At 39.2% G+C, this 22,166-nt stretch overlaps 3 protein-coding genes across 5 annotated transcripts; 1 reads left to right on the top strand and 2 right to left on the bottom strand.

The window, feature by feature from the left end:
* Window positions 1-99: 99 nt before the first annotated feature.
* Window positions 100-12,848, bottom strand: LOC132098614 (dual specificity protein phosphatase 16-like). 2 transcript variants are annotated; one of them, XM_059504682.1, is made up of 7 exons: window positions 12,484-12,848; window positions 6,400-6,870; window positions 5,840-5,975; window positions 2,766-2,929; window positions 2,536-2,695; window positions 2,325-2,448; window positions 100-1,013 (listed from the first exon to the last, which is right to left on the bottom strand). In XM_059504682.1, the coding sequence occupies exons 2-7, from the start codon at window positions 6,622-6,624 to the stop codon at window positions 221-223; spliced, it is 1,602 nt and encodes a 533-aa protein (XP_059360665.1). In that variant the 5' UTR covers window positions 6,625-6,870; window positions 12,484-12,848; the 3' UTR covers window positions 100-220. The 2 variants fall into 2 exon arrangements, with proteins under 2 accessions (XP_059360665.1, XP_059360666.1); XM_059504683.1 differs by having other exon boundaries at window positions 6,400-6,867.
* Window positions 12,849-14,619: 1,771 nt separating this feature from the next.
* On the top strand, window positions 14,620-16,903 carry LOC132098613 (cAMP-responsive element-binding protein-like 2). 2 transcript variants are annotated; one of them, XM_059504680.1, is made up of 3 exons: window positions 14,620-14,797; window positions 15,381-15,578; window positions 15,650-16,903. In XM_059504680.1, exons 1-3 carry the CDS (start codon window positions 14,783-14,785, stop codon window positions 15,791-15,793), a joined length of 357 nt encoding a protein of 118 aa, XP_059360663.1. In that variant the 5' UTR covers window positions 14,620-14,782; the 3' UTR covers window positions 15,794-16,903. The 2 variants fall into 2 exon arrangements, with proteins under 2 accessions (XP_059360663.1, XP_059360664.1); XM_059504681.1 differs by having other exon boundaries at window positions 14,621-14,725.
* Window positions 16,904-17,975: 1,072 nt separating this feature from the next.
* On the bottom strand, window positions 17,976-21,659 carry LOC132099296 (probable G-protein coupled receptor 19). The gene is made up of 2 exons (XM_059505727.1): window positions 21,430-21,659; window positions 17,976-19,626 (listed from the first exon to the last, which is right to left on the bottom strand). The coding sequence occupies exon 2, from the start codon at window positions 19,599-19,601 to the stop codon at window positions 18,363-18,365; it is 1,239 nt and encodes a 412-aa protein (XP_059361710.1). The 5' UTR covers window positions 19,602-19,626; window positions 21,430-21,659; the 3' UTR covers window positions 17,976-18,362.
* Between the last annotated feature and the right edge of the window lie 507 nt (window positions 21,660-22,166).

Here is a 22,166-nt window from a genome sequence, read left to right as displayed (position 1 = left end):
ATTATGTGCATGTTTAATTAAGTGATGCCACATGTGTGAATTGAAACAACATTTCAGGGACAAATGGTTTACGTAATCAGTCAGCTGGTGATGTATATGAAGGTTCAGCCTGTCCATCTGTAGTGTTTTGAGGTCCTGGATATCTGTGGTTCAGATCCACCCAATCGAGTTCAACTCTGAATGAGAACAAAGCAAAGAAACAAATGACTGTGTGGCGTCCTCAGGAGACCTCGATGATCTCCAAGCTGCCGGAGAAGCTGGACTGGCTGCTCCTCGTGCTCATGTCTTCTCGGGATCTGCTGTCCGTCACGCCGTCCATCTGGCAGCTCCTGCGCTTCAGCAGCTTCTCGAAGCTGCTCTCCTCGTGCCAGCTCCTGCGAGAGTCTCCTCCGTCTCCGCTGCGCTGCCGGCCGCGTCTCCTCACCGCCTCCAGACCCGGAGCGCAGCTGCCACCGCTGAAGATAGCCGAGGTCGAGTAGAAGTGTGCTGAGTCTGAGGAGAGGAACCAGCCTCCGGCCACAGGTCCCAGGACGATGTCGGAGTGCCAGCCCTTCAGCGCCCCTGCTGTGGCTTTAGGGTGCGACAGGACCCCCGCTGGGGCTCCATCCTCGCTGCCGCTGCGCTGGAGCACCTTGTTAGCTTGATCTTCAGCTGGACTTTGCTCTGAGACCTCTTGCAATGGCGAAAACTGACAGGGTTCACCGACGGGAAATGCTCGGAGAGATGCTCCGGACTCGCCGTAGGACTTGATGTCCAGGGAGAAGGAGCGTTTGGGGCGGACGTTCTCCTCTGGTTCCTCTCCGAGCTGAAGGCTGCAGAGCGCCCGGGCCAGAAGATGCTCCTCGGGGACGCCGGACAGAACGCAGGGCATCGTCAGCGGCTCCTGCTCGTCTGACGTCGGTCGAGGCTTGAGCGGCGCATCGCTCACGCTCTTCAGCTTCTTCTCGAAGTCCAGCAGCTGACCTAAGAAGTTGAAGTTGGGCGAGATGGTCGGCCGTTTCTCCTTCACGAACCTGTGAATAGACACGCAATGTGGTGAGGGCACAGAAACAGCTTTGAGATCGATCGGTAATTATGACTTTTTATCTCAAAATTCTAATTGTTTTTCTAGCAATTGCAAGTTTACATCTCGCAGTTATGAGAAAAGATGTCAGAACTGGGAGAAACGTCAGACTTGGGAGAACCATTAGGCCAAGACTGCCACGTCAGAATTGTGAGATACAAACACAATTAGAGGAAAAAAAAGTCTGTCAGAATTGCAGGAAAAAAAGTCAGAATTGCAAGATATAAACTCACAATTATGAGAAAAAAAAGTCAGAATTGCGAGGAAAAAGTAAGAATTGCGAGAAAAAACTAAAAATTGCAAGAAAAAGGTCAGAATTGCGAGAAAAAGTAAGAATTGCTAGAAAAAAAGACAGAATTGCAAGAAAAAAGTCAGAATTGCGAGAAAAAAAGAATTGCGAAAAAAAGTCAGAATTGCGAGAAAAAAAAGAATTGCAAAAAAAAGTCAGAATTGCAAAAAAAAGTCAGAATTACAAGAAAGTCAGAATTGCGAGAAAAAATGTAAAAAGCAAGAAAAAAAATTCAGCATTGCGAGAAAGTAAAAGCCAGAATTGCAAGATATAAACTCACAATTACGAGAAAAAAGTCAGCATTGCGAGAAAAAAGTCAGAATTGCGAGTTATAAACTGGATAAAATATAAAAAGGTAATTGCAACTTTTAATCTTGCAATTCAGTGGCAGAAAAGGGCTTTCATAGTGAGCCACTAAACGCAAAACAGAACCTTTTATTACCGTATTTTCCGGACTATAAGTCACACTTTTTTTCATAGTTTGGCTGGTCCTGCAACTTATAGTCAGGTGCGCCTTATTTATCAAAATTAATTTGTCATGAACCAAGAGAAATGAACCAAGAGACATGAACCAAGAGAAAACATTACCGTCTCCAGCCGCCAGAGGGCGCTCTATACTGCTCAGTGCTCCTGTAGTCTTCACTGAACACACAGAGCGCCCTCTCGCGGCTGTAGACGTTAATGTTTTCTCTTGGTTCTTGGTTCTAAATAAATGCGACTTATAGTCCGGTGCGACTTATATATGTTTTTTTCCTCATCATGACGTATTTTTGGACTGATACGACTTATACTCAGGTGCAACTTATAGTCCGAAAAATACGGTAATCTAAAAGTACAAGTCATTTCTGTATTTCTTTTCATATAAGGATGATTTTACCTTTAAATCAAGAAATTAAATTCAGCTCAAGTACTACGAGACTCATCCTTTAATGAATGCAGATTAATAAAGGCTCAGGAAATCTGCTGGTGTACCTGTACGCTTCATCTAACGACATGTCCATCCTCTTCATGATGTAGGCGATGGCGATGGTGGCCGAGCGAGAGATTCCTGCCAGACAGTGGACCAGGACTCTGGCGTTACTGGCCTTGGCTTTCTCTGACAGGAACAACACAAAAACACTTCCTGTCAGCTGACCTCCCACTCTCAATATACTTCTACAGTCACATGATCATCATGTCTGACCTATGAACTCCACGGATCGGTCCAGCCAGGGCAGGATCTTCTCGCAGAAGCTGTCGTTGACCGGCACGCGCAGGAAATGCGAGTCGGGGATGAAGTCTGGTTTGGGGCAAGTGTTGCTGGCGTTGAGGACGTAAGCGATGTCACTCTGCTGCATGAGCTCCTGCGGGAACACAGACATCAGCACGAGCTCATGAGACACGCTCGTCACTCGTGTCTGTCGTGAGCATCACCTGGTTGAGCACATCTCTCTGGCAGCCCAGGTACAGGTGCGGCAGGATCTGCGTCGGCCCGCTGCTGCTCACAGGGAGACAGGGCTGAGAGATGCAGGACGGCACAAGCGTGGACTTCCCTTCACACAGACCCGGGAACAGCTGCGAGAACGCCACAAAACCACCTGTGGACCAGGACAGAACACAGACTGGTGAGGCCGGATGAAGATGAAGACCTGCTGAAAGAGATTCATGCACAGAGCAAATCATGTCTTTAAGTTTGCATCCGGGTTTGTGTTGGTCTGTCAGCACTATAAATGATTTCAGATGAAAATGTGCATTGCAAAATTTAAAAATCCAACTTAAAATGTCAAAACGCTGCCTAATAAGTTAGAGTTGAAGTACTAAAATTACTTACTGTAAAATAAATAAAAAAATGTAATGAACAAATGACTAAAACTGAAATTACATTTAAATAGTCATATTTTTTTTTAAAAGCTGAGGCACTAAAATTAATAACCATAAAATGTAAAAAATAAAACTACAAATACTAAAACAGACTTAAACTGAAAACTACATTAATGGAAACCTAAACAGTAATATTTAGGAAGTTTAAGCTCTAAAATTGTTAACTGAGATTAAATCAAAATTAAAACAAAATTAAATTAAACTTAAATATTTATATTTAAAAAAGCTAAATTACTACCATAAAATAAAAAATGAAATAAAATTACAACTAAAAAATTAAATAAAATAAAAAAACTACTAAAATTGAACTAAAACAGGCTAAAACTGAAAAACTATATTAATAGTTCGAAACCTAAATAGTAATATTTAAAGGTTAATATCTAAAATTATTAACTGGGATTAAGTATAAAAAAAAACTTTAAATTAAACTTAAATAGTTATATTTAAAAAAGAAATTACTAATTGTGAAATAAGTTCAAAATATTTAATGAAACTAAAATATATAAATCACTGAACTAAAACAAATTAAAAGTAAAAAACTTAAACTTAAATAGTCTTTTTTTTCTTAAGCTGAGTTACTAAAATTAATAACTATAAAATTAAAAGAATAAAACTACAAATAAAAAATAAAAATACTAAAACAGACAAAAACTGTAAACTACATTAATGGAAACCTAAATAGTAATATTTAAAAAGTTTAAGATCTAAAATTATTAACTGGGATTAAATAAAAAGAAAAAAACAATTAAATGAAACTTAAATAGTTATATTTAAAAAAAAAAAAGTATTACTAACTGTAAAATAAATTAAAAAAATTAAATTAAACTAAAATATATAATCACTGAAATAAAACAGACTAAAAGTAAAAAACTAAATGAAATAAAGCCCAAAAAAAAACTAAAAGGTTGAGGCACTTTAATTATTAACTGAGATTAAATAAAACCCCTGACTTAAACTGAAATAACAATAAAATCATTTGAATCAGTGAGTTGTTCACTGGAGACACGCTCTGACCGAATCAGTCGAATCAGTGAGTTGTTCACTGGAGACACGCTCTGACCGAATCATTTGAATCAGTGAGTTCTTCACTGGAGACTCGCTCTGACCGAATCAGTTGAATCAGTGAGTTCTTCACTGGAGACTCGCTCTGACCGAATCATTTGAATCAGTGAGTTGTTCACTGGAGACTTGCTCTGACCGAATCATTTGAATCAGTGAGTTGTTCACTGGAGACTCGCTCTGACCGAATCATTTGAATCAGTGAGTTGTTCACTGGAGACTCGCTCTGACCGAATCATTTGAATCAGTGAATTGTCACTGGAGACATGTTCTGACCGAATCATTTGAATCAGTGATTTCTTCACTAGAGACTCACTCTGACCGAATCAGTTGAATCAGTGAGTTGTTCACTGGAGACACGCTCTGACCAAATCATTTGAATCAGTGAATTGTTCACTGGAGACTCGCTCTGACCGAATCAGTTGAGTCAGTGAGTTGTTCACTGGAGACTCGCTCTGACCGAATAATTTGAATCAGTGAGTTGTTCACCGGAGACTCACTCTGACCGAATCAGTTGAATCAGTGGAGTTGTTCACTGGAGACTCACTCTGACCGAATCATTTGAATCAGTGAGTTGTTCACTGGTGGAGACACGCTCTGACCGAATCATTTGAATCAGTGAGTTTTTCACTGCAGACTCACTCTGACCGAATCATTTGAATCAGTGAGTTGATCACTGGAGACACGCTCTGACCGAGTTATTTACATTTACATTACATTTACATTTACTCATTTAGCAGACGCTTTTATCCAGAGCGATTTACAAATGAGGACAGAAGAAGCAATCAAAAACAACAAAAAGAGCAATGATATGCAAGTTCTATAACAAGTCATTTGAATCAGTGAGTTGTTCACTGGAGACACACTCTGACCGAATCATTTGAATCAGTGGAGTTGTTCACTGGAGACTCGCTCTGACCGAATCATTTGAATCAGTGAGTTGTTCACTGGAGACACGCTCTGACCGAATCATTTGAATCAGTGAGTTGTTCACTGGAGACACTCTCTGACCGAATCATTTGAATCAGTGAGTTGTTCACTGGAGATACGCTCTGACCTAATAATTTGAATCAGTGAGTTGTTCACTGGAGACTCGCTCTGACCGAATCATTTGAATCAGTAAGTTGTTCACTGGAGACACGCACAGACCGAATCATTTGAATCAGTGAGTTGTAGTGACACGCTCTGACCGAATCATTTGAATCAGTGAGTTGTTCACTGGAGACACGCTCTGACCGAATCATTTGAATCAGTGAGTTGTTCACTGGAGACACGCTCTGATCGAATCATTTGAATCAGTGAGTTGTTCACTGGAGACACGCTCTGACCGAATCATTTGAATCAGTGAGTTGTAGTGACACGCTCTGACCGAATCATTTGAATCAGTGAGTTGTTCACTGGAGACACGCTCTGACCGAATCATTTGAATCAGTGAGTTGTTCACTGGAGACACGCTCTGATCGAATCATTTGAATCAGTGAGTTGTTCACTGGAGACACGCTCTGACCGAATCATTTGAATCAGTGAGTTGTTCACTGGAGACACAGGTGCAGGTGTGTGGTGTGAACCTGAGAGCAGGTGCACTGAAGGGAAACTCTTCTCCAGCTTGGCCAATAGGACGCTGAGGAAGGCCTCTGATGAGAGGGAGGCGGGGTCAGTCGAGCTCTGGTCATAGACCACGACCTCTTGATCCTGGAGCTCCAGCTGAAACACACACACATAATGAAATAGTGAGTTCCTATCTGCTCATTATTCCCTGTTTTCTAGTGTTCTGGTTGATAAAATGATGTTCTATATTTATAATCAAGTTTGTCCAGTTGTGTCAGTGTAGTTTTCTACTTTAGTCAGTAGCTAGCTAAGTTGAGGAAAGTTACAATAATGCATTACAATGTTGTTTTACTACTTTAAAAGTAACTAACTGCGGTACTTAATTACTTTTTACTATGTTTAGCAGGACATTCACTCTGTTCTTTTACATGCAATGAGCAAATCAGATCCAAAACTCTGTTTTGTTTTATTTTTTAGCATCAAACAGCTTTCAGTTTGAGCAGCATTAACATCCCGCTAAACTTCTGCTTGGGTTTTGAGTCAAGTGACACAAGAGCAATACTCCTGTAGTTTCACGCACCTTCCTCTTGGCCGAGTGCTGCAAGAGTTCACTGATCTGGATCTTGTCCTGCTGTAATCTCCTCTTCATCAGTTTGGAGCAGTTGATGTTCACGGCCTCCAGGATGTGACACGTGTTATACTCCACGAACGGTCGGCTGTCGATCAACAGCACGCGGTCCAGACCGCCCTCCAGCAGAGCCACCAGACCCTCGGCCCCGATGGGCCGCGCCGCACACTCACACATACCCACAATCCCTCAGTCCGACTCTGCGCTAACAGTCTCTCAATCTCAGTGACGATACACTCAGGAGATCAACGGCATCGTGGTAGCAGCTGATGATGCAGGCGCCACAAAAACGTAAGAGAAAAGCCAGAGGAAACTCCAGAGGTAAAACGGTGCTTGAGGCGCAGTGGCTGATGGGAGTTTCTTTCACACCATCATAGCGGCATGACCTCGTGCACCTCCTTACCGCTGCACTCCATCGTTCTGCTGAGACACAAAAACACATTGTGAACCCTCACATCTGGTTTTGGGTAAAGTTACTTTTAAAAGTAATGCATTGCAATATTCCATTGAAAGTAGCTAATTTAATTACTTAGTTACTTTTTATGGAACGCTATGGTTTACATCACTTTTGTGTTGCTTTTTGTCACCTGGGCTGGGCTTGTTTATTTTCTTTTAATAAAAAAACAAAATATATAAAAAATTATAGACTTATAGACCCAATCCCTACACCCTAAACCGAACCCTACCCATAATTTATCTTAAATCAGTTTTGATTGCAGATTAACAAGGGTGTAGAAGCACCTAACCCTGGGTGCAAGCCTAAAACATCTCAATTTTGATTGGTTGATTGGAATGTGCTTCCAGGATCAACAAGGAAGTTGATCCAAGAACATGTTGTACTTGGTGACATCATGCTCGCCCTACTTTACCCCAAACATTGCTCATGTCACACTGCATCTATATTTGACAAATCCAAGATTAATATGCATATTAATGATTTGAGAGTTTGTAATCTCTTTCATGTGTACGTAACAGGATTGCACAGAAAGCAGAGAAATTCCCCTGTGTGCCGTAAACCTGCCAGTCAGACCTGTATGACGGGAAAATCCCAACAACAACAACTATGAAAAATATCTGAGTTACCTGTTTAAATAAGTAACCCAAGTTGCTTTGTTTTCCCATTCATTCACTCAAAGCTCTCCAATACCCATGTTGAGATAAATCGGGAAATGCAAAGGCACTTCCTTCATCCTAATGCTTAAAATTTTCACTTATAGTTTGCTTAGAGTTGGCAAAAATATAACTTTTTTTATTTTATTTTATTATTAAAAACAAATAAACAAGCCCAGACCAGGTGACAAGAAGTAACGATCTCAATTAGTTACTTTTTTACGATACTATAATGCATTACTTTTAAAAGTTACTTTCTCCAACACTGATTATTGCTATTATTTTAGAGTTAGACCAATTTTTTTAACTTTATATATTATTATAAATTTATAGTTATCATTACGGTACTTGTTGTGAATGGGGCTTAAAACAATAACTATAACGATAAGTATTTTCGCATCCGCACCAGCGGACGATAAGCTCTTTAAAGACGAATGGATTCTGATTGTTTGACATTGTTGGAAAAAAGAAAAACTGCTCTGGACGAGACATCAGCAGTATTGTTCCTCTGTGTCGTTATCATTGTAGTTCACTATCCTCTTCGGGTTAAAGTGATTATAAAACTGTACAGTTATTGTTATGGTCATTGTTTAAGTCACGTGTGTCTGGATCAAATCAATGCCCTGATCCTGACATCAGGAAAAATACACAATCTTTCCATCGGTTTCATTAACAAACTGGATCAGTGATTGTCACATGTATTCTTACTATACTAACATCCTATAAATTATTGTCAGGACTATAAACACTACAGTGAACAGAGTCAATCATGATGTCAGGATCACGGTTTTAAACTATCACAGAAACATCAGCTGAAAGAGTGAAAGCGAAGTCCAGATGTGTTAGCGAGACTGAAACCATGCTGACGTGAGAAGATCAGTTTCACACGCGTGTGCGGACGCGGCAACATGAGATCATGTGACGTCTTCATGAACAGCGTCTGTCCAGGCCTTCGGAAGAAAAGTGTTTCCATCCCCCATCAAATATCAAACTAAACCAGAGTTTCTGCATCTTGTGTTTCCCTCTTATAACATGAAACTGGAGCGCCGAGCATTTCCACATATGAAACATTTGACTGATTTCAGACGTCAGACGTTCACACTTAATTCTGGCTCTGTTTTAGGACCGTTCGGGATTCGGCTGCACTCAAACACTGAACATTTATTCATGAGCATTTTAATGTTTTTCTCAGTTTGAGCTCTAATTTCAAATTGTTGGTGAACAAATGGTCTTCACGGTTTCTTCAAGTCACATACATTTTTTTTTACCTTCCCTGCATGTTTGCAAAGGCAGAGCTGAATTAAAACTGTTTAATCTGTGTTTTTCTGACCGAAGGTTAATAGCTCAACCTGCCTGGCAGAGATAACAGCGATGGAGGACTTTGACCCGTCAAATAGCCATCAGAACACAAACAGATCAAACGAGACTGAAATCAAACCACAGACACGTTAAAGGCCCTAGACATTGTAAATGAAACACTCAAACTGATATTTACAGTCGCTGAGATGCACAACAGTCCAAAGTCGCGCTGAAACCTCTGTTCTAAAATCAAATGTAACAGTATTTAAGATACTGTATGTTGTGTAATCAATATATCAATAATAGCCAGAGGGCAGAAAAAAAGATTTTATTCATAATGCATGTCTATGATAGTCATTAAGCTTTGCTGGTGATAGACAGCTTAAACACTGTAAGTCTTACTGTACAAAAGTCTTGACCCCCTCTCAATGAACATCTATCAGACTTTTCATAGATTTTATAATCTGTTTAATGCACTATAATCAGTTAGAAAATAATAAGAATAAGCTTTCTCAAGTCAACTTAAATAAGCATCTTACAATCATCTACAACAAATTATAATATCAAAACCATAACGATCGGCATTCACTGATTATGAAGAATTAAGACGTTTGTTAAACTATTTTAGACCAAAACCAAATGGCTATGCTAACACTGCAAGCCTTAATGCTTGATTCCACTTCTTTTTTTTTTTTTTATCAGATCCCATTTGTTACATTAAATGTGGCCAATATCAGATTTCCAGTGTGAACCGATCATGGTTCTGAACTGACATGCACTGGCATGAGCAGAAAAAACAATACCAACAGTGTTTCCAGGTTTTCACAGCAAAATCCACCCAGTTGCTTCTCTAAACTAGTCCAAAACTAGCCCCAGTCGCACTCCAGAGGGTCAAATTGTTGAGATAAATAGTTAAATATCATAAGCATAACAACTAATTCCATATTTTCTAATAATATTACCACGGGGTAACATGTATATTGAAAATAGCAGAGAACCTAGGACAGATCCTTGTGGCACTCCATAGTTTAATGGTGATAACTGAGATGACTCCCAGTTTAAATAAACAATGAACAATGAAGAGTGACATAAAAGTCACATGGCCGTTCAGACTGTGGTCACACTGATTTAGTACCACATATGGAAGTGCACAAATCGGAATTGAAAGATCAGATTCCATGTGGTTTGTGCCGTTCACACTGTCATGAGAAAAACAGATCTGAGTCACATGTGAGCAAAAAAGAAAAAATTGGATTTGTGCGTTCAGCTTTACGAGGGGAAATTCTTGATTCCTCCAGAACATCACATCCTAATCGGCAGATTCGCGACCACAACAAACCACCTGGAAGCCGAGGGACATTTTAATGACAGGCCTCCTCCTGAGCGCCTGTGTTTAACGAGGAGACGATAACGAGCTCCAAATGCACCATTACTCTCACTGTCTGTCTGCTGTGAGTCGTGAAGGACCTGCACATCACAACGTCCTCTTTAAACATGGATGTGAGAGTGAGAGATGTTAATTTTAGGAAGTTCTCCTTCAGTGCCGTCACACCCTGGATTAAAAGACCAACTTCCTCTTTAGACGCTCACTGGACATTATCATCCTGACTGACCCTTCGAAGTCACTCCAAACCTTCGGACTTACTTAAACATAATATAAACTCACAAACTCAAACCCATCTTTGGGTTTATTTGTACTCTTCTTGTTTTGTAGTAAACAAACAAATGAAGAGCCGATTTAAGGGACCCAGGTATATTCTTCTGTCATCTGTAGAGGACATTATACGTTTTAAGTCAGGATGTCCTGTACAGAACACATTCAGAGCTATTTTTAGAGATATCAGATGTTTGATCATAAACACACTTTCTCCTTGGTCTGATATTGACAGAATGATCAAATGTATTACTCTTAAGGAAATATAATAATGACTCCTTTTCAAATTGTTTGTCGTGAATAAACATCTCAGAAAAATGTTATGGGGATTCAAATCTGAACCAAAACAGGGCATCATTTTAACATATATCTTTTGTAGAGGACTCCAGGACAAACGGTATGTTAATCAGGCTTTTTGGGGAAACAACAAGAAATTATTGATCAATATTCCTATGAGATATTCTTATGAAAATCTTGCCAAGTAATTACTCCTATTACACTTTTTTTTCGTTATGATTTGCTCCAATGACACATTAATATGCTAATATGAACATTTTACGCACATATATCATAAAGTACAGTAGTATATCAAATCATTGTGTTATAACCTGAAATCTAAAAATAGTTTTTGCCTATACATGCCTTTTTATACATGTGTGTGTGTGTATTTTTTTCATATATATTTTTATTAATTTTTTCCTTGTATTCTCTACTAAGGACGTAGAAAAAGATTGTGAATAAAATTTATTTTCCCTCCAAAAAAAAATTCTCCATTGGTTTTTTATGCTGTAATGACATTTTTTTTTTTTTGAAGAATGAAAAAAAAAAAATGTGTGGGTTTCAGGAGGGTAAATCCATGGGAAAGTCTTTCAGAGCCTCGTATTTAAATAGAAATGATCATGTTTACTCCGAGTCTGTTTTTGTATCATAGAAACAGTCACACAACAACAACACCATAAGTGCTTTCTGTTCCTCCGCAGGTGATTTTTTTATAATACCGCTGTGATTAAACATGTTGAACTTCCTTTTCAGAAATATCCTGAAATGAGAGACGTGATCATGTGACCTTCACACAATGAAAACAGACAATAACGTCATACCATGGTATAACAATGTTTTGTTTTTCAGACAGATATTATTGTAATACCACGGTTATTTTGAGTGCTAATTGTAGTATCGCTGAGATTATATTACACTTTGTTTCTATTTAATGCTGTTCAGTTGCTTTGTTACAATCTGTATTGTTAAAAGCGCTATATAAATAAAAGGTGACTTGACTTTTTAATATTATTTTGATATTGGTATACATATTCATGTCAATTTGTTGTGCATTTCTATCATTTGTATTCATAGTTTGTTGTTTTAAAAAGAAATGATACAGTTTAGTTTTAGTTTCAGCTATTTTAGGGAAATTAGGAATATTGCCATGGCAGCTAGTCGAAATAAAATCAGTTTATGTTTTTTTAATATATTTGATTATCCTTCAGTTAACATTTATTTTATTTAAATTAACCCCCCCAAAAAAGTCATTTCATGCTTTTTTTATTTTTTTTATTTAAACAGATTTACATGTATTAATTTAGCACACATTTGACTGATAACGATGTTATAGTGTATCTAAGTGAAAACAGAATATACAGTTAATACTATAAAATTCTAGAAATGTGATAATCATTATGGTATCATCACATTATTTTACTGTAAAGTTACACCTGAACATTTCAACAGGACACGAGTGTGTTTTCTGTGTTTTTACAGATGTCAGTCATAATGTACTGTATTTAATGACAGCAAGGTAAATATGAAACAAAAACTTCAGCTTTCCGAAACATTCAAATCATTTGACTAGGTTTACTAAGTAAACGAAAGTAACGATAACATCGTCTCCACACACACACACACACACACACACACACACACACACTGCGGCCCTCCGCGATCTGTTTCTCATGTAACACATGTCCGAAACTCACCATGAAGGTTCAGTCCGTCTCATTTACAGCAAATCCACGGATAAAGCTGACCGGAAGTGTAGTGACCCCGATAGAGACGCGGATGGCTAGTTAAACTAGTTCAAGCTGGTCAGTCTGCTGCTGGTGAAGTTAGATTGAGTTCGTGAGCTCATCGGGTAAAAATAACATCATGGCGTCACTCACACCGGCCTCAAACTCAGACTCACGCTGAAAACCGGAGAATAAAGATGCGCTGATCCGCTGGCGTCCGTTAATGAACACAGAGACCCGACTCTGAGACCGTAAATGAGTGTAAAACAGTGTAAATCAGTTCATGAGGCGGAGCTTGAGTCGCGAGACGGCTCTCATTACACAATCAGCAGCAGAGCTCCGTGTATTTCACTCATGCACGCTTTATTACTGCTGGAATAATCAAGATTAAAGGTAAAATCGGTCACACAGATAGCACAGGTACGTCTGAAAGAGGTCTGTCTAAGATCGCATCATCTGGAAAGTGTACAAACCTCAGACGTCTTTAAGATGTCAGTTTTACATTCATTCTAAGTCTTAAAGACATCTTCTAAACGTCTATTTGACATCTGATAGAAAACAAAAAATGTTGATATATTGCAGATGAGCAAACGCTCTAAAAAAACAAACAAACAAGAAAAAAACACGTCCAGCAGATGTAAATCCGATGTCAAATTGACGTCTCCGTGATGTACGCGTGCAGCATGGAATATATCTAAACTTTTTATTTTTTAAATCATACAAGGCGAAATCACTCTAGAATCACTCTATTCTATCTGCAAGACGTATTTTTAGAGTGTTTGCTCATCTGCAATACGTCTATAGTTAGTTTCCTATCAGATGTCAAATAGACGTTTAGAAGATGTCTTCAAGATTTAGAATGCATGTAAAACTGAAGTCTTAAAGACGTCTGTTAGATGTTTGAACACAGTAGATGCTTCCCAGATCTTTAACAGACCTCTTACAGATGTACCTGCGCTACCTGGAATAGAGTCTGTCACTGATTCCAAATTACATGAGAAAAATTGTAGTTGGTAACGTAATACATTATGACCTTAAGCCTATGAATCATACAGAATTAAGTTTTTTGATTGTGAGGGAGAGGCATTGCTGGGTAGTAACTGATCAGATTCCATCCTATGGAATGATATTGCGGACATCATTAAGTCGACTGTGAGTGACATCACTTCCCAATGCAAACACGCCCAATAAAATGGCCCCAACCCTTGTCACTTGATTGACAGGTTTCCGTGTAGACGTTGAAAATTCAAATGCAAAAGGAATTGCGATTACATTTGAGTTTTGGCAGTTTACATGCACAGTGCAGAGAGAGTGAAAAGGCAAATGTAGTAATCAATATTGCTATTTAAATATGACAGGCTCACAGCTCGTAAGATATGGGAAACACAATTGCAAACGGACTTTGCATTTCCATTTTAAATTTGGCAGACACTGTGCGTTCGCTTAAACGAAAATGCAAATGGTAATGCGCGACTTGCATTTGCCTTTGGATTATGTCACATTTTATGCGTCCACAAATTGAAAACGCAATTGCAAATACAATACAATTTGCAATTCCTTTTGAATAAAGTCCGGAATATAATTCCATCTATCACATTTGCATGTTCACAGTTCTGTTGGTCAATCGTCACATGACATGCAGGTAGACATAATGTTTGTCAATTACAATGAAAACATTTTTTAATTACAATGAATGGAATAGATTTTATTACTCTTTGTATTTTTAAATACATGTTTAAATTCATGTGAAAAACAAGTTAGGGCAAAAGCAATCTAATAATAGTCTGATTAGCCTATATTATCTTAAATGTGTAATGATTATGTTACTAACTACAATTATTGTCATGCAATTTGAAATCAGTAACGGACTACAATTTGCTCTCTGGGTATGTTTAGACACAGCATGAAAGACTGATCTAACGCACATTTAATGCTGCTTTCAGTGAGTTATTATATTGTTGTTGTGTACAGATATATATATGAAAATATGTAATTTGTGTGTGTGTGTGTGTGTGTGTGTGTGTAAACTGATGATCTTTCTAGAATGTTTAATTTTGGCCATCTGGAAGAGACTACATGTCCCAGCATGCAGCGCGGTGGGCGTCACTCGCACAGGACCGGAAGAGCGCTGTTAGCATTCGGCTAAAAACATAAGCAGCTCCGCTGGAAGATTGATCAAAAATCATCTCAGCCGGACTCTGATTGATTACAGGTGAATGATCGAGGATCAGCACACGACTGCAGACTCGCGTCGATTGGAAAACACGCGATGGATCACAGTAAAGTGCGTCAAATGAATTTATGATCATCGCTCTGACTTACAAACGGTGCAGCTATTGTAATACCATGATTAATGGATCATGATATTCTGTGAAATATAAAAAATTAAGCATTTTAATATCACCGAATCGTGCTATAGTACATTAAAATACCACGGTACCTCCAAATTACTAATTTCATTTTTATAAAACATTTATTTATATACAGTAAAAAGCAGCCTCACAGTAATAAACGGGAAGATGAATCTGTTATAATACAAATTAAATTTCAACCTTGAAGCAGCTAAAAAAAAGACAATAATGTAATTATTCAAAATAAAGTTTAACAAACAAAACAAAATAGTAAAATTCATCAAATATGAAACTAGTTAATTTTTAGTTTAGAAAGCAGCTCCACAGAGGAAAACATTGTGCGATCAATTTAAATACAATACACGTTGCAATGTTGTAGAATTTATCAATTATGAAGCATTAGTTTCAATAGTCAGCTGTACATATGACTGCCTGTGTTTTCCTCTTTTGGTTTGGATTGTTTACAGCAATTGTTTATTAATGTGGCATGATCCTAAAGTCTCTTCTAAACTTTAGATGGTTGCTGGAAAAGTGAAGAAACCCGGTAAACGCGGCCGCAAACCTGCCAAGATCGACCTGAAGGCCAAGCTGGAGAGAAGCCGGCAGAGCGCCAGAGAGTGTCGCGCCAGAAAGAAGCTGCGCTACCAGTATCTGGAGGAGCTGGTGTCCAGTAAAGAGAGGGCCATCTGTGCGCTGCGAGAGGAGCTGGACATGGTAAACACACGCTCGATCTGTCGCTGTCCTGCGTCTACGCAGCCGTGCTGATGCTGTTCATGTGTCTGCAGTACAAGCAATGGTGTCTGGCCATGGACCAGGGGAAGATCCCATCCGAAATCAAAGCCCTTCTGACCGGAGATGAGCAGAAAGCACCTCAGACCTCCACCAACAAGATCCTCAAGAACGTCAAGTACAGCTCCAAGACGTCTTAGAATCTGATCCAGAATCTCCATTCACAGTGTTTATCTCTAATAAGCTTTTATGACTACCTTCCGATTCAGACGGAGAGTCATATATGTTTCACGTTCAGGTGTGTTTGTTGTGTGATTCGTAAACATTTCCACTTCCTTCGTTTATTTATTCTGGAGCCAAATCACTTGTGATGAAGGATTCCAGCGTTCATTTTTATCAAGCCTGGATAAAAAAAAATAAACAATAAAAGAAGCTAATTGCACCTTTTTATTTCATAATGCAAGCTACTGTCCTCACAATTCATATTGTTTTGTAATTAATGGGGGGGGGGGGGTAATGATGATTTCAAGTTTCTAACTACTCACAATTTTGACAAGACAAGTCAAAATTGTGAGATATTAACATGCAATTGTGAGGAAAAAAGTTGCAATTAGCTTTTTTTGTATTATTTTTGGGTGGAAACAGAACTGCAATATTTTAAAATCTTTTCGATTCCCCGTTTTTCTCAGAACTGAGAACAACTGAGTCACAATTACCTTTTTTTATTCCTGTATCCCATTGTAGAAACCAGCTTCGTCACTCTGATGCATCTTGGAATAAGTTTAATCCATTAAACCTTTAGACACAGATGTTATAAGACTCAACTGTTGCCAAAATCTCTCCCTCGTCTCTTTGCACTTTACGACATTTGAAAGATTGGAACGCATAGCACTTCCCTCTTCTCTTGTACATATAGTTTTGTCTGTGTTTGTTGTTGATTGTGTTTTTATTCCACTAACTAAATCTTAAAGCACTTTCCTTTTACTTTTATTTTGAATACTTTTATTTGATCTTTCTGCTTTAATTGGCAGGTTTGCAAAAAACAAACAGACAGAAAACTAATATTTCAGCACAGATGAGTTACGATCTGAATGAATGTAAAACTATTTCATGACTATGATCGGTTTAAACGCAGATGTAGAAGAAGAAATTTTTATTGGCCTTCAGCTCGTTTCCTTCTGGCTGGCATTATCTATGTTTAGAGCTCAAATATATTTTTATATGGCATGTATAATATGTAGATTGTAATTTGTAGCAGGGTGATGCTTATTAATGATAAACGTCTTATTAAAACATGCACCTTTGCTTCACCTCAGTGCGTCTGAATCTTCTTGTCTTTCTTGCTTCAATTCTCGGTGAAGAATCCAGAGCAGCACAAGTACTTTCACTCATCATTAAAGTTTGTGGGAATACAATATTTTGATTAGTTTGCATGTGCAGCTTTAAAGCAAAAGTTAACCCGAAAATGACAATGGGCTCATCCTCAAATCATCACAGATGTAGACGAGTTTGGAGAAATGTAGCACTGCATCAGTGTCTCAGCAACGGATGCTCTGCAGTGAATGGGTGCCGTCAGAATAATGATGGATTTGTTTCATCTTTTGTCTTCTCCAGATGTTAACTGATGAAGTGGAGTTATTGTGTTGTTTTTATCAGCTCTCATTCTGACGGCACCCATTCACTGCAGATCTTCCATTGATGAGACACTGATGCAATGCTACATTAATGATACATTGATACATTTCAGACAGTGGCTTACATTTGAATTGTACAGAATGTTTAATTGTAAAATCACACGGACACACGTCTGTCTTGCATCATGAAACGACACAAAACTATGAGACAACGTTTATCTGTAACTACAGGCACGAAACAACACAAACGCATCTCTTTTGAAGATTAACATAAACCCTGTTTGGTGCCTCCAGGCCACCGTAGGATCACAGAAGAACACATGACAGTCAAACAATCTTTCCTTCCACTGTATCACAGCAGGGACTATAAAGGTGTTTAGTAATTGTCGTCCGTGCCATCAGTGTGTAACTGAACTAGTAAGCACCACGTTTTTTGCATTTCAACAACATAGTTTAATCGTTTTGATGTGTGACGGCAGTTTAATCAACAGTCCACTCAAAAATTATCATCACTAATTTATCTGCGTATCATTATAATGAGTTAAAGGGATAGTTCACACAAAAATGAACATTTTATCATCATTTACTCACCCTCAAGTTGTTCCAAAGTTGTGTTCAAGTTGAACAGAAATGAAGATATTTTGAAGAATGTTGGTAACAAAAAAGCTGGTGACCACCGAGTTCAAAAGTACTATTGAAGTGAATGGGGACCATCAACTGTTTGGCTACCAGCATTCTTCAAAATATCTTCTAAAAGGGGCTGTTCACACAGAACGCGTCTAAAAACACGTGACGCAGGGCTCAGGAATGTTTTTTCCGCCATGTTACCGTTAAATTAAACTTGCTACTGAGAACAAAAACTGGCAACGCTTGCCCTGCCTCCGGGGTTTTCTGATTGGAAATTCTTTTAATCTGACACAGCATCTTAAAATTGTGGCACATTGCTACGAAAGACACAAGACATGAGCGCATCTAGTACGTTTATTTTGAAAAACACTAGAAAAGTAACGCATTGGAATGGAAAAACATGTTCTGTGTGAACGGCCCCTAAGAAAGAATCTCATTCAGGTTTGGAACCACGTAAAAGGTGAGAAAATTATGAAAGAATTAAATTTTTAAAATCTTTTTAACACCTTTATACGAATGTGTTGGGTGGGTTGGTGCTAATAGGCCATGCTAACTTCTTCTCCTTTGCTTCCCGGTTGAAACTGTCATGAGCTGAGTCTTTGATAAGTGTCTTTGGTGGCGCGGGCAGTTCGACGACGCCAACGTAGTTCTTTTTGGCGATCCGCGAGCTGGCGGTGATGGTGTATGCGTTACTACGATAACACTTCATAGAGGACATGCAGAACGTCTCGCGCATGCCGCGTCTGAAGTTGCCGTTATACACAGAGTACAGTGTGGGTTTGGACGCCATGGAGCTGAAGGAGATCCAGGCCACAGTGACGAAGAACAGCGCCGACTGTCTGCTCGGGCCCGCCATTTCCTTCGGGTGCCAAATCTGTGCGACGTAAAACGGCATCCAGGTGAAGAGAAACACAGTGTTGAGCATCAGGAACATCTTAATGGTTTTGACTTTAGTCCTGGGGACGATGTTTATGGTCCTGCGCACCGTTCGTCCATCAGCGTTAATCCTCCAAATGTAGCGCACTACACGCTGGTAGAAGGACACGATTAGCAGCGCCGGCACCAAGAAACCAAGGAGAAGATGCGCGACGCCGTATGCCAACCCGTCCCAGCTGTCCGCCAGGAAGAAGTTGCAGTGGTTTTGCGACGCTGATGATCCGTAGAAGAACAAACACGGTGAGACGAACGCGGCGTCAAAGAGCCAAGACGCCAGAATCATTCGTTTGGCTTTCTCGCGCGACACTTTAAAACTCAACGGATACACAATGGTGTAGAAGCGATCCACGCAGATGGAAAGAAGCACGTAGACCTGGACTCCTGGGCACAAGTGCTGCAGGTAGCGCACTGATTTGCATGCGGCCGCGGTCAGAGGCCAGTGACCGGTAGAAACCTGCAGGAGAACTAGCGGTGCACATGCTAGGCTCAACAGCAGATCCGCACACGCCATCGACACGACAAAATAGTTAGTGGTCGACTGGGTTCTCCGGCTCCGATGGATCACCAGACACACCAGCGAATTCCCCAGCACCGAAATTACCCAGAATACCCCGAACACGAGGCCGAGGAGCATGACCTCTGCTGGCGACAGGTCGTACGACGTCAGCGAGACGTTGTTATGCAGCGAAGCGGAGGACGTGGAGGCATCCAGACGGCAGAAAACGGGCGTCGGCGTGGAGGAACCGTTCCTGTCTGAGTGGTTAAAGAGGAACAAGGGCTTTAGGCCCTCCGTGGACAGGAAGTACACCATTTGCCCTCTCTGTGTCACATCAAAGCTGAAAGAAACGACAAGTACTATTAAATTACTGTGTTTCAAAGCAGAGAGACATAAACATTTCATAGAGATTTAGAACTAAGCTGAATGAATTGGCAGTAAATCAGGGTTTCTGCGGGTTTAATGAAGGTAAATTCAACACTAAACCACTTTTTAAGATATAAAGTGAATGGAAAAGCAAAAAGGGTGATCTAAGACCTTGTTTGGTCCCGCAGGAACCCTGTAAACGGTAACCGTTCGTTTCTGGATCTGAATCATCCAGAGAGCTCGAGCTGAAGCAGAAATTCAATTAAAACCTAAATGCTGACGGTGTTCCTCCAGAGACGTTCATTAGGATGTGTGTGTTGTGAAGTTTACTCTGGTGGCTGCTGCCATGATAGCACACGTACATCTGGAAGATGTCTGTTAAAGATCTCTTGATCTGGAAAGCATCTGCAGTCTACAAATGTCTGACAGATGTCTTTCAGATGTCAGTTTTACATACATTCCAAATCATAAACATCTTAAAGACATCTAACGGACATCTATTTGACATCTAAAAGGAAACGTCCTATAGACGTATTGCAGATGAGCAAACGCTCTAAAAAATACATCTTGCAAATGTAAATGCACACGTCAAATAGACGTCTCCGAGATGTACATGTGCTATCAGGGTGTAGTTCATGCAACCCGGACAACATCCCAGACAGCACAGATACATCTGGAAAACATCTGATGGACGTCTTTAAGATGTCAGTTTAACATTCATTCTAAATCTTAAAGACATCTTCTAAACGTTTATTTGACATCTGATAGGAAACAAACTCCCTGATAGCACACGTACATCTCGGAGACGTCTATTTGACGTGTGCATTTACTTCTGCAAGACGTATTTTGTTTGCTCATCTGCAATACGTCTATAGGACGTTTCCTTTTAGATGTCAAATAAATGTCTATTAGATGTCTATAAGATGTTTGTGATTGGGAATGTATGCAAAACTGACATCTGAAAGATGTCTTTCAGACGTTTGTAGACAGCAGATGCTTTCCAGATCAAGAGATCTATAACAGACATCTTGTAGACGTACGTGTGCTATCTGGGATAGGACGTTTCCTTTTAGATGTCAAATAGATGTCTTTAAGATGTTTATGATTTAGAATGTATGCAAACTGACATCTAAAAGACGTCTGTCAGACGTTTGTAGACAGCAGATGCTTTCCAGATCAAGAGATCTTTAACAGTATTGCAGATGAGCAAATGCTCTAAAAAAATACGTCTTGCAGATGTAAATGCGACGTCTAGAGGACAACATCCCAGATAGCACAGATACATCTGGAAAACATCTGACAGACGTCTTTAAGATGTAAGTTTTACATGCATTTTAAATCATAAAGACATCTTCTAAACGTCTATTTGACGTCTGATAGGAAACTAATTATAGACGTATTGCAGATGAGCAAACACTCTTAAAAATACATCTTGCAGATGTAAATGCGACGTCAAATAGACGTCTCTGAGATGTACGCGTGCTGTCAGGGACAATACCACAGCAACAAACCCAAACGATTCATGATTCATTTGAGATTCGCTGAAGAAAACGCTCGTTTAGATCAACATCTAAGGGCCTGTGACCATCATATCAACCAAATATCAGCCCAAACCCTTCATTTATGACGGATAACAGGTTACTGTATATGAAATAAACATCTCTTGTGCGATATTCTTCTGTAAGCCACTGGATGTTGAAAATCAGAAAAACGGGTTAGTAATATCTAGATCTCATTCTCCTGTCTGTCGTGTTGTTTTAATCACATATTCACTCACCCGTCGCGTTGCTGTCAGATGGAAGCATCTTATTTTTTGCTCCTCACATGAACGCGCTTCTTCTTCTTCTTCTCCTCGGATCGCTTATTTCCTCCATCAGGAATACGCGTCTATTCTCATCAACATCATCAACGTATTTCTTTATATTTCATCAGACACAGCATGCAGTCGCGTCACTCGAGACAAGCGGATCCACGGACGCGCGAGCGCGCACTCATCAGTCCCGCGGACGCGCGCACTCCAGTGTGTGTAAATCAGAGCGCTTTGATTGAGCTCATGAATTATGTAGTATTAGTATTATTATATTATTAGTATGCGTGTTATAAAACATTGGTTTGTATTCCTGACCCATTTATATTTTCTATCCTCTAAACAGCATGATCCTCACGCAAAAATTTTTACATAATATGTTATGATATTATTTATATAATATTATTGAAATCTCACTTATGATTCTCTACGAATTAAAACACGGGGATAAAATATATTGTATGTTTTAGTTTTTTACTTGTTGTAGGTTACATATATTAAAATTAATAATTAAAATGATGCTTGAGGATCAAACAGTCCCTTTTTTTTATACAAAATCTAACAATGATAAATAGTAGATAAATAATAGCAAACGGATTAAAACAGCAATATAGGCCTTGCAAAATTATGACAAAATTCTAACAATAAATCAATAATAAAACTATTTAACAAATATTTTGAAACCTTTTCATTTTCACAAACTTCAT

The sequence above is a fragment of the Carassius carassius genome, chromosome 22 (assembly GCF_963082965.1).
Source record: "Carassius carassius chromosome 22, fCarCar2.1, whole genome shotgun sequence".
Classification (NCBI taxonomy): domain Eukaryota; kingdom Metazoa; phylum Chordata; class Actinopteri; order Cypriniformes; family Cyprinidae; genus Carassius; species Carassius carassius.
This window is presented reverse-complemented; position numbering and strand designations above follow the sequence as displayed.